At 46.0% G+C, this 11,916-nt stretch overlaps 1 protein-coding gene across 5 annotated transcripts; it reads right to left on the reverse strand.

Annotated features, from left to right (window-relative positions):
- Window positions 1-261: 261 nt before the first annotated feature.
- Window positions 262-11,524, reverse strand: LOC138833849 (membrane-spanning 4-domains subfamily A member 8-like). Of its 5 annotated transcripts, XM_070032227.1 has the most exons (8): window positions 11,506-11,524; window positions 11,026-11,310; window positions 8,760-8,982; window positions 7,197-7,319; window positions 4,086-4,145; window positions 1,752-1,889; window positions 1,243-1,356; window positions 262-726 (listed from the first exon to the last, which is right to left on the reverse strand). In XM_070032227.1, the coding sequence occupies exons 3-8, from the start codon at window positions 8,976-8,978 to the stop codon at window positions 622-624; spliced, it is 759 nt and encodes a 252-aa protein (XP_069888328.1). In that variant the 5' UTR covers window positions 8,979-8,982; window positions 11,026-11,310; window positions 11,506-11,524; the 3' UTR covers window positions 262-621. The 5 variants fall into 5 exon arrangements, with proteins under 5 accessions (XP_069888328.1, XP_069888329.1, XP_069888327.1 ...); XM_070032228.1 differs by lacking the exon at window positions 11,506-11,524 and having other exon boundaries at window positions 8,760-8,979; window positions 11,026-11,417; XM_070032226.1 differs by lacking the exon at window positions 11,506-11,524 and having other exon boundaries at window positions 11,026-11,417.
- Between the last annotated feature and the right edge of the window lie 392 nt (window positions 11,525-11,916).

The following is an 11,916-nucleotide window of genomic DNA, read 5'->3' on the forward strand; positions in this document are numbered from 1 at the left end:
TCTGTGAGGGATGGGGGGGATGCTGCTTCCTGGGCCTGTTCTCTGTTTTCCCTCCCAGGCCACATCTCTGCCACCATTCACCTTAGCCATCCCTGGGTTTCTGCTTGCACCACTTGCCTATGCTACAGCATTGTTAGTACATGCTAGTACAGGTGGGGTCTTTTCTTCTGAGAGCGGGAGTTCTGTGAGGTCACGGGCTGAGTCCTGTTCACCAGGGTTCATGCTGCCTCTGTTCTGTACAATAGAGCCTTGAACACAACACATGCTCAACACATATTTATTAAGTGACTCTTAAGTGTCAAGATTCTATGATTCCACAATTGCTCCCCCAGCCAATAAGCACTTCGTACAGGGCAGATCTGGAGTGTTTGCACCCAGACCCATACGCAGATGCCTACAGCACACGGATACACATGTCCCACGATGACCCTTTTTGTTCAACTTCATCGATGATCAGCAGGACTAACCTGCCTGAACCACAGCGGGAGGTCCAGGGTGAGGAGGAGGAGGAGGAGGGAAGACCCCCCCTCTGTGGGTCAGGAGAAAGGCCTTGATGTCAGGGGCGGGAAGGACTTCTTTTTTGGTCTCAGTGAAAGAAGTTTCTTGACTCTTTTGTTCTACTTATCTGTAGTCTTGGACTCCACTGGTGTAACCTGGTGTTGGGTTTGGTGGTGGTGGCATGGCCACTGGGTTGGCTGCATACATGCTGGGGAAGACAGGGTCCAGCTGGAAGACAGTGGGTTGGAAGTGAGATGCCCATCGAAGGCTTGTGCTCTGGAACCTCATCCTTCTGTCTGGTGGTGCGTGAGATGGTATGAGGGGTGGATTTGATTCATGCTGGTCTCAGGGAACTAAAGGGAACTCACAGGAGCGAGTTAGTTTTCACAGGAAGGGGTTGTTTTAAAGCAAGCTTACCCCTCTCCTCCTCTTGTGCCCTTGGTCACTTCAGTGTAATTCAGCCAGAGGGGGCTCTGGCTAGCACCAACCAGGCAATGTTATTTGTACTCTCTAGCCACTAGATCTGAAAGCCAAATCAACTTCTTCCTTGATAACGTGTTCAGCCTCAGGCACTTTGTTATAACACCAGAAAAAGGAACTCAACACACCCAGAAATAAAGACAACATAAAGAGAGACATGCACAAAGGCCTTTGGAGGTTGCATGCTTCCCCCTACTCCTGGGCAGGGTAAGGGAGAAACTTTCCCATTGGTTTCCCCATCATCTGGGGAGACCTGGGACTCACCTGGCTGTACTGACAGCAGACCACTTGGCAGCCAAAGTGGGAGGATGTACAGGCCACGCAGAACTCCAGGATGCAGAAGATGAGCAGCATACCAGAAACAGCCATGCCCGTGTTCTGAAAGCAGAAGGAATTGAGGGGTGGGTGGGTGGGTGTCTATCTGTGCTCCAATCTTGGCTCTGGCCTGGGCTTCAGCCTGGCCTCCCATCCTCTCTTGTCCCCATGAGGACAATGGCTCCCCAGGTTGTTATGAGGCACAACTTGGTGACACCCGTTGTGGTCTCATCTCTCACTCCCAGGGGAGTGACATCACCCAGGGAGGTCTTGTTTTACAAATCCAGCCACCAAGACTAAGGTAAGTGTCACTTGCTAAGGGACTTTCAACACGGCTAGCTGTGTGGTTGTGTTTTCTGTTCCCGAGGTGAGAAGCAGGGATGCTTGGCAGTCAGGCCCTTCTTCTAAACATAGCTATGGCAGGATCTGGAAGGTTTTTGGTTAAGAGAGACACTCACCATATCCCAGCTTGAATGGGGAGGATAGTAACTGAGGTCTGAATACGTTCTAGTGAGACTTAACTCTGTGATGAGAAGGATTATTCTGACGGCAGAGCAGATCGCACTGAAGATGTTCAAGCCCACGCTGGCACCCAGCTGCCGAAGAAGATGCAGAGGGTCCATGTGGGAGAGGAAAGCTTGCAGGGCAAGTTGGGTCCCCCCAACTTCTTGTTTTAAAATACACAAAACACAAACTCAACCCTTTCTGTATTTACAGTTTAGGAGTACTGAGTTTATCTTGTCAGGCCACCCAAACTACCATCTAGTTCCATAACACTTCATCAACTTTTTTTTTTTTAAGTGTGAATAGCTAGAGCCCCTAGTTCTTTGGCAAGTAAAGCAGTGAGCTTTACTTGTGACCTAGCAATCCCACTTCTGGGCATTTACCCCAGTGATCACAAACAAGGCCATACTAAAGCTACCAGCACAACTATGTTTATCACAGCATTATTCACCATAGCTAAGATATGGAACCAACCCAGATGCCCTTCAGTAGATGAATGGATCAAGAAAATGTGAGATATATATATATATATATATATATATATATATATATATATATATATATACACACACACACACATATATATGTGTGTATATATACATATATATGTATATATATAATATACATATATATGTACTATTAAATACTATGCTTCCATCAGAAAGAATGATACTGCCCATTTGTTAGGAAGTGGAAAGACTTGGAAAAAAATCATATTAAGTGAAGTAAGCCAGACCCAAAGAAACAGGTCCCATGGTTTCCCTTATTTGCAATAATTAGTATACATCTAGGATCATCTTTTCAGATGAGCAGAAAAGCTCAAAATCCATGTACATAACACCATATAAGATGATGCTAAGCAAAATGAACCCCAAATATGGACACAAGAGGTTTTCCTTTGTTGTTGTTTTTAAAGTACTATGCATTTTTTTTGTTTCTTTTGTATGTTCTTCCCCCTATGATATATCCCCTGTTGTCACTGTATTTGATTTTGGTGTCCTGCATCTTGTATGTACATTTATCTAATTTGGGGAGGGGAAGTGGAATAACAAAATGCTGAAACAAGGACACAGGATGACCCATTGCAACAATGAGACTCACAAGGCAGTATATTGGAAATGAACTTTACAACTTTGGTAGTGGGGGGGGGGTTAGAGGAGGAAAGGGATAGTAGGAGAAAAAGGAGGGGGTAACAATGCTTGATAGGAAATGGACTCATTGCCTTACACATGTGACTATAAACCCTCTGTACAGCATCGTTTCAGTAAAATAGAATTTAAAAATGTATCTATCTGGGGAAAAAGTGTTGCATTTAATTAGTTTTGATAAAGGTAAGCAGGTCTTTGCTGTAGATTTTTCAGAGCTTTTCTTTTTTTTTTTTTTTTAGGTCTGAGATGGGGACTCAAACTCAGTATCTGAACTCACTGGCTAGTGCTCTACCAACTGAGCCATGCCTCCAACCCCTTTTCATGGCCTGTCATGGAAACTGTGGATATTCCAGGATATTCCAGATAGATTTCCTCCACTCTGTCTCATGATCTTCACAGAGCCTATCAGGGGCTAAGTGTGCCTATGAATTATCATTGGGAAAATGCTGCCCACTGAGCCCTAAGGGGCAGAGTCCTGTCAGTTTAGTGTCTCAGAGTATGGCAGGCCATTCATGCACCATGATTTTGGGTCCTGTGTCAAAAAAATAGGCCAATGCATATGAAGCCAGCTCTTGGAGGTTGTCAAACAAATCTTATAGATGTGAGCGTAGGGACAAAGTCACCCTGAGGCCTTGATCCTGATGGTCAGAGAAACGAAAGTCGGTCCATGGCTGGGGAAGGACGTAGTCTTGTCCAGGTTGGTGTCAGAGCTCAGTGTTTGGATCTTTAGGCGAGCAGAGCCCCTGCTGGGATGGCAGGAGATTGGCTCTGGGCACTGTTGGCAAGCTTGTGGGCTCCGGGAGCTCTGAGCTTCTTCCTATGATGACCTCTAGGAGATCCACCCACTGTCTCTCCCCTGCCTCTCCCATCAGATGCCCTCCTCGGTCACCTCAGACCTCTGGGACTGTGTCTCTTGTGCCTCCTGGGCAGGGTAGGTGTGGCCTGAATGTAGGACTGGGCATGCCCGTGAGGGCTCTAGGTGTGGTTACAGCAGGGTAGGTGTGGCCTGAATGTAGGAATGTGCATGCATCAGGGCTCTGGGACAAGAAGGAGGAGAGAGGTGTGGGTTAACCTTCCCAATGGGGTCCTGTGCCATCGAGAGGATGCAGCAGGGAGGGACAGCCTCAGGATCTGACTTACCAGGCAAGATGAACTCCGAGGTGTTTTTGCTGCCATCGATATGGACCCTGAAATGATAAACTGGAGCAAGAAAGAGGGGCTTAAAAGAGTTCAGGTTGGGGGCTGGGAAGGTGGCTCAGTGGTAGAACGCTTGCCTTACATGCCTGAGGCCCTGGGTTCGATTCCTCAGCACCACATAAGCAAAAAGAAAAAAGCCGGAAGTGGCACTGTGGCTCAAGTGGTAGAGCGCCAGCCTTGAGCTGAAGAGTTGAGGGACAGCGCCCAGGCCCAGAGTTCAGGCCCCACGACCGGACCCAAAAAATAAAAAACAAATAAAATTCATAGCTTATCTCTTAAAAAAAAAAAAGAGTTCAGGTTGGGAATCCCCGCCTCTCCTCAGGCACCTATGGAGCTGGACACACACATTCTCTCCCTCACACTGAGCTTCTTGGAGAGGGGCCATCAACTCAACATGGGAGTGGAGCCGAGGGGCTGATTAGCATAGCCTGGCAGGTTAGAGGGTGGAGGTTGGGGATCCAGCAGAGGTCCTCTGTGTGTGTGTGTGTGTGTGTGTGTGTGTGTGTGTGTGTGTGTGTGTGTGTATGTGTGTGTGTGTACTGAGGCTTGAATTCAGGGCTTGGGCTCTGCTTTGTTCCTTAGCTTTTTAGCCCAAGGCTGGTGCTCTACCACTTTGGCCACATTCTATTTCCAGCTTCTTTGTGTTTCACTGGAGATAAGCGTCTGATGGATTCTTCTGCCCGGGCTGGCTTTGAACTGTGATCCTTAAATTTCAGCTTCCTGAGTACCTAGGATTTTTATAGGTGTGAGCCATTAGGCCTGGCTTCAGACCTGTTATTTTTATTTAAGTTCATTTTTTAAATGATCTTTAAGTAGTTGTATAAAGGTCTACCCTTCTCTAGACCTGGTTTTAAGTTCTAGCCGGGACTGTATATGTTATATTCTTGAAGTCTTTATATTTCTTCATCTGGAACGTGGAGATTTTTATATCCCTCCTTTCCCTTAAAGATTCCCTGATTAAAAATAACTTTATTAATTTCTATACTCACATTTATAATGCACATACCATCCAATTCACTTATTTAAAGTGTGCATCCCAATTAAAATTTTTTTAGCATATTTATGGATTTGTGTAACCATCACTAGAATCTAAGTTGAGAGCATCTTCTTTTTCTTTTTAAATTTTGCCCCCCTTCTGTAAAAGCTTGCTAGACTTTTCTTTCCTAACAGGGCAAAGATATATATATATATATATATATATATACATATATATATATATATATATATGTATATATGAGTAAAGTTTCCATGGTATTATTGAAACCACCTAAGCTGAAGACATTTTTATCCCTAAACAAACCCCTTCCAACCCACTAGAACTCACACTCTATCCCCTGCCTCCTTCCTGTCGCCATAGGATGCATCTTCACCTTGTATAGCAGTCCACCATGTACATTTTCTGTGCCCAATTTAAAGATGGGCAGACTGAGGCTGAGAGTCTTTACGTAAGTCACCCCAAGACCATCTGGTGAGTAGCAAAGCTACAGATGAAATCCAGGCAGCTTGTCTTGAGAAACAATCTCCTTCTATAGCCCAGGCTGGCCTTCAGCTCCCAATCCTCCTGCCTCTGCCTCCTGAGTGCTGGGATTACAGGCGTGCCCTCCCATACTTGGCTCAGATGCATGTTCTTAATCCTTGCCCTGTGCTTCTTCGCCCTCAGGACAGGTGAGAGGTGTTTGTGCCATAGAGTAGAAATGATGATCTACAGTTAAAAACGTATTCTAGCTGCTTCTGCTTTCTACGGAGAACGCCCATGTTCCCATAACTGGGAAAACAAATCTTAGTTCCACGGCGTTCTGTTTCTTGAAGCTCAACAGGAAGGAAGGGAGGCAAGGGCTGGGTTTTCCATGTTCTTATCAGTCCTGAGGTGTGGAGGGAAAGCGCCTTCGCCATAGAGCAGGCACTTGGCTCCATAGCAAGCTATTGGTGTGGCTGTGACCCCCTGGGGTGGTTGGGAAAGGAAAAGGAGCTGAGTTCCAAGTCTGGTTCCTTGCAGAGAGGAGCCACAGCCTGGGAGGATGGGCCGTGCGTCAGTGGCGCCACCATTCCACAGACCCGTGGCTGTGGGCAGGGATGGGGCAGAAGCTCCGGGCTGTGTTATTGACATCTTATGGGATAGGCTCACGTGGACTAATTAGGGCACTCTTGAATTTTGTTGTAGGAAAAGTAGCATTTGAGCCACATGTGGGTGTGTGAGCCCAGAGAAAAATGTATACAACAGAAGGAGAAAGAGGAGGTGTGTGTGTGTGTGTGTGTGTGTGTGTGTGTGTGTGTGTGTGTGTGTGTGTGTGTGTGTGTGTGTGTGTGTGTTCAGGACACTGGGTAATCAATGAAACAATTGGAAGGCAATCAACTGGCATGGAGGCAGGACTGAAGTTTGGAACTTTTCATGGGGTCACAGATCATCCTGAGAATGACAAAAGCCAAGGACTTCCTTCAGATACTGTACCTACAGCACAGTATCTGAGTCCTGGGCTTTTCTTTGTGAATTAGGAAATACTGCCCCCCTGTGGTGAGCTAGAAAATAGTTCCCGGACCTCTGAGATGGGGGAATGAGAAAAGGCATCTATGTGTATATATCTCACCTGGAAGCCCTACAGCTTGATATTGTGGAGTGAATTGTGTCTCCCGCTTCCCTTCCAGTTTTATATGCTGAAGGCCCAACCCGCCCACATCTCTGAGTGTGCATGTGGGGATTCAGCCATTGGAAAGATGATGAAGTGGGCTATTAGAGTGGGCTCAAATCCCATTGACTGGTTCTTCTAAGAAGAGATTAAAACTCAGGTGGGCACAAAGTGCCACAAAGCGAAGGCACATGGAGTCATCCGTGAGCCCAGGAAGGGCCACAGGGAGAACTTCCCAGCTGATGGATGAGGCCCCAGAGCCCGGGGAGACCAGCACCTGGTCTGTGGCATCTTAATACCAAACGAAGACACCTGGTAGGCATGGCTCCCCTGGACGGGACCCCTGCAGGATGCAAGCTGTACGCCTGGCAAGTGGCCCCTGGCACATCAGCACCTCCTTGAAATCCACCCGTGGGGTGACTCGACTTACCCAGATGCCTCCCCAGAAGGGAAAGCCGCTGTACAGGGAGATGCGTATGTAGTTCCCCAAGAGCACCGTGGCCATGATGGAGCCCAGGCCGAGGTGCACCAGGCCAATCAGGATCTGCATGACCTGTCAGGAGATCGCAGCTAAAACCCCCTTTCCCCCCCCCACCCCAGGCTGAGCCCCTCCCCTCGGGAGCCTCTCTACTTGACTAAATGTTTGCTTTTCCCCAGGTCTGGAAAGTCACACGAGAAATGCAAGGACGAGATTACAGACCACTCATCACTGATCTACATCTGGAGGAAAAATCATTTACACGTTGCTGCCTAACCTTCCGTGACTGTTTCTAATTGCATATCACAATACATCAGCACAGCGGCTCTGTCTCTTGTTTACTTAATATTTATCATGAGTATCACCCTCTGGGGTTAAGTATTCTTTTCTTTTCCTTCTTTGATGGCGGTGCTGGGTTTGAACTCAGGGCCTCCGACGTGCCCCGCAGGCCCTCTACCACGTGAGCTATATACCTCTACCTCTTTTTGCTTTTAGTTAATTTTTTTCCCCAGTAAGGTCTCACATTTATGCCCAGGCTGGCTTTTACTACCATCATTTGGTTGACACTTCTGAGTAGCCAGGATGACAGGTATACACTACCATGCCCATTGGTTGAGATGGTTGTCCATAAACTTTTTACTGGGCTGCCCTTGAATTATTATTCTGCCAGTCCCTGCCTTCCCCAGTAGCTAGGATTATAGACTTGAGCCACTGTGCCTGTACTTTAGCACACTTTTTGGAGAATTGCCCAGAGTATATCAGATTGACATTCTGTGGCATAGTTGTACAAGAAACACGGGGTAAACTTGTTTCTAGTCACTTGTTACAACAATGCAATCAGTGGACATCCTTGTATGTGATTTTATTTTGTCCTAAAGATATAAGTATCTTTAGGATATTGTCATGGGCACACACACACAGAAATGTAATAATTGTGTTTTTGGAAGTCTGGAAGGGACAAACTGTCTTATTCAGGCTGCTTCAATGTCTATGCCACGAGTGAGATCTGAGGATGGGGCTAGGCCCGGAGTGTAGGCTTGGAAGGTCAGAATCCATGCTTGCTGCCATTGGCCTACACAATGACAGGGGATCCCCTGTTCTTCATAGGGGCTCCTGTAGTTGTTGTGAATTCTTACTTTGCTATTTGTCTAAACCAGCCTTTAAAAAAACTTTTTCAGGCCAAGGTTTGGTTCAATCACATTGGACTTTGTCTCCCTCTTGTGGCTTACTTGGTCCTTGCAGGACCCACTTTCTGCCTGTGACCATGAGGATCACATGGATGCTGGCATCAGGATCTATGTTCAAGGGCCCTGCTCTTCCTTCTCTGTTCTCTTTTTTATGGATGTCCCTGGTGATGTTACTGGGCAGAACACTTTAATAGACTCAGGATTGGCCAGGCCAGGTCAGCTGCATCCCTCCTTGCAGGAGCTTTTCTGCATAGCTCCTAATCTTCCCCCTCTTCTCATTCCACCAGCCACTTGGCCTCCTCTGACTGCACAATGAAATCTTACTTACTCCCAAGACTTTGCCTTCTTTCAAGATCTTCGGGGCAGGCAGCACAGTTACAGCCGGCATTAAACCAGGTGGGTTCCCAGGGATGACGTGGACTGGGGGTTGGCTGTTTGGGTATGAGGGCACCTGAGACATGACTCCTGACATCACAGGATAACCGTTGTAAGGTGCGGCCACAAACACGGAGCTGGCCATGGGGCTGGCCGAAGGCATTGCATCCATGCTGCTAGACAAAGAAATGCAATAGAGTCATGCTTCCTTCCTTGTTTGTTTGTTTACTTGCTACCAGTACTAGGGCTGGAACTTAGGGCCTGGGCACTGTGCCCTAGTGTTTTTTTTTTTTTTTCACTCAAGGCTGGTGCTTTATCAGTTGAGCCTCACCTCTATTTTCAGCTTTTAGTGGTTCATTGGAGATAAGAATGTCACAGACTTTCCTGCCTGGTCTGGCTTTGAACTGTGATTCTCAGAGCTCAGCCTCCTGGATAGTTAGGATTACAAGTGTCTGCCACTAGCACTTGGCTGTATTTACATTTAAATAGGGCTTCCTTCCTTTCTTCCTTCCTTCCTTCCTTTCTTTCTTTCTTTCTTTCTTTCTTTCTTCCTTTCTTCCTTTCTTCCTTTCTTCCCTCCTTCCTTCCTTCCTTCCTTACTTCATTTCTTCTTCCTTTCCTTTCTTTCTTCCTTCCTTCCTTCTTTCCTTCCTCTTCCTTCCTTCCTTCCTTCTTTCCTTCCTTCCTTCCTCTTTCTTTCTTTCTTTCTTTCTTTCTTTCTTTCTTTCTTTCTTTCTTTCTTTCTTTCTTTCTTTCTTTCTTTCTTTCTTTCTTTCTTTCTTCCTTCCTTCCTTCCTTCCTTTCTTTCTTTCCTTCTTCTCTCCCTCTCTCTCTCAACCTACTCTGAGACATGAGCTCAAAGGTAAGAATGCCCAGCATTCAATGCTTCATAAAACAGGTCTCCTTTCATTGTCCAGCCTCACAGGTGAGAAAAGAACAGTCTAGAGAGGTTAACCATGGCTATAAGACAATGGCTATGTCTTTTCCATGCCCACATCCTCCTATGTTTGACATGCATGCTTTGGATGTGTGAGTACCACCCAATCACAGAGTGTCACACGTGCAAAGTCTCTTGCTGAGCATCAAATTGGCTTCCTTATTTCCTGTAAAAGGGAGAGAGAGAGGACTTGAGTCTTCAATGTCATGTACCTGTTAGTTAAAAATGGAGCCCGTTGGCTTACACCTGTAATCCTAGCTATTCAGGAGGCTGAGATCTGAGGATCATGATTCAAAGCCAGCCAAGCAGAAAAGCCTGTGAGACTTTTATCTCCACTAAACTATCAAAAAACCCAGAAGTGGAGCTGTGGCTCAAGTGGTAGAATGCTAGCTTTGAGCAAAAGAAGCTCAGGGACAGTGCCCAGGTGTTACAACCAAGCTCTAGGGCCCTCACCAAAAAGGAAAAAAAAAGGAGTCTGCTGAGAGAGACAAATGGCTTATGTTTTTTCTCATATGCAGAAGCTAGACCTAAAATACAACGGGACGTGATAAATTATACAGGTCTTTAGGCATTTACACACAGTGAGACCATTTGAGGATACTCTTAGGGGAAGAACACAAAGGCATTATGCCTATGTGCCTCTGATTGTATAAAATAATATTTATTGAAATGAAGTCCAGGAAATGGAAACAAGAGGTTTTTTTCTTTGTTGTTGTTTTTGTTTCCTTTACCTTTTGTCCTGTCTGTTAGTTCATCTGTCTTTGGGAGGGTAAGAGGGAGCACAGAAATGGAGGGACAAAGGGTGGACAAAGGCAGCAGTGGTACTCACCGAGCACTATGTTGAAAATGAGCTATACAACCTGTGGATGCGGGTGGGAGGGAAAAACTGGGAAAGTGTGAAGGAAAGGGTGACATTATCTAATAAGAAATGTAACTGCCACGCCTCTACATCACCTTTATAGTAAAAATAAGAAAATGAAAACAGAAAAATGGGGGTCATCAGTCTCCAGGGAAGCCCACTGGTAGTATTTGTTCCTCCAGTGAAGCACATTGCTCCATGTTCTAGGCCACTGCTGAATTCCAGTGTAGCCTTAAACATCTTTTTCTTCCTTCCCTCTTAATTAATTAATTAATTTTTTGGAGCAGACCCAATAAAATGAGTTCAATTAACCCTGCCATGTCTTCCATCCATACTCAGAGTCCCTCCTTACCTTATTTGGCAGATAAACCTCATCACCAACCCTCAGTGATCCACAGAAACCACTAGATGAAGGCCACTTACCTTTTTTTTTTCTAGCAACCAGGTCTGGTCTTGCTGTTTCTCCCAATTCTTTGAGGTGAGAAATGGCTTCCAAGGGAATGAATGCACGGGGTGCAGCTGGTAGATACAATTAGACAGCTCTAAAGTCCTCTCTGCTTCTTCCTGGGTGCGGACAGGTCACCGGCTGCTCAGGGCTCAGCTTCTCCACCCACATTTGCTCCCCCTCTTAGTCAGAGAGCCATTGAAATGTTCAATTTGCTATGTTAGATGTTTCCCATAGGCCAGCAAAGAGTTGTGCAGGGTGCTCTAGGAGACACAGGAATGATGGAGCTTAGGTGGGGATCACTGTCATGACATCAGCACCACACGCAGGAAGAGAAGTGAGTTCCCTGAGACAATCCTATGTGGACTTGGAAGAGATCAAGCATTTGAAATTGGGGAACTGCAATGTGAAAGGGGGTGGGGCCAGAGCAAGGGAAATGAGTCTGGCAATCAACTTACCTCTATTTTTAGCTGTGTCACACCCTACAGAAAATCAGAAACCACCTTACTTGCAAAATTCCCCCGGTGAACTGCACAGACAACTTACAATAGGACTGTTGTAATAAGCCTCTTGTTGAAATAGTTCTTTGAGTTTCTATGGGCATATAAAAGTCACTCAATGAACACTCACTGACTGGATCAATGAAAGCTGATAGGAGGGCCAGAGTCAACAGAAAGCAGGTTATGAAACATTATAGGTAGAGCTTATAGGAAGAGGCAAAGTCCTGGAGCAGAGAAGGTACAGGATGTAGTTTGGGTATGGCAAACAGTGAAGGATATTGAAAGCAATAACAATGTGAAGGTAGATGGAGTCAAACCTTATATTTTTACCCATTTTTCTGGACCTTTGTCCCTCAGTTTTTAAGAGTG

The sequence above is a fragment of the Dipodomys merriami genome, unplaced genomic scaffold (assembly GCF_024711535.1).
Source record: "Dipodomys merriami isolate MVZ:Mamm:240054 unplaced genomic scaffold, mDipMer1.0.p SCAF_21, whole genome shotgun sequence".
NCBI lineage: Eukaryota > Metazoa > Chordata > Mammalia > Rodentia > Heteromyidae > Dipodomys > Dipodomys merriami.

Coding starts and splice junctions, on each gene's coding strand:
- LOC138833849 (XM_070032227.1), bottom strand. CDS start 8,978: ATGGATGCAATGCCTTCGGCCAGCCCCATGGCCAGCTCCGTGTTTGTG. Junction 4,146..7,196: donor CCTTCTGGGGAGGCATCTGG/GTAAGTCGAGTC, acceptor TTCTTGCTCCAG/TTTATCATTTCAGGGTCCAT. Junction 1,890..4,085: donor CTCGGAGTTCATCTTGCCTG/GTAAGTCAGATC, acceptor CTTCTTCGGCAG/CTGGGTGCCAGCGTGGGCTT.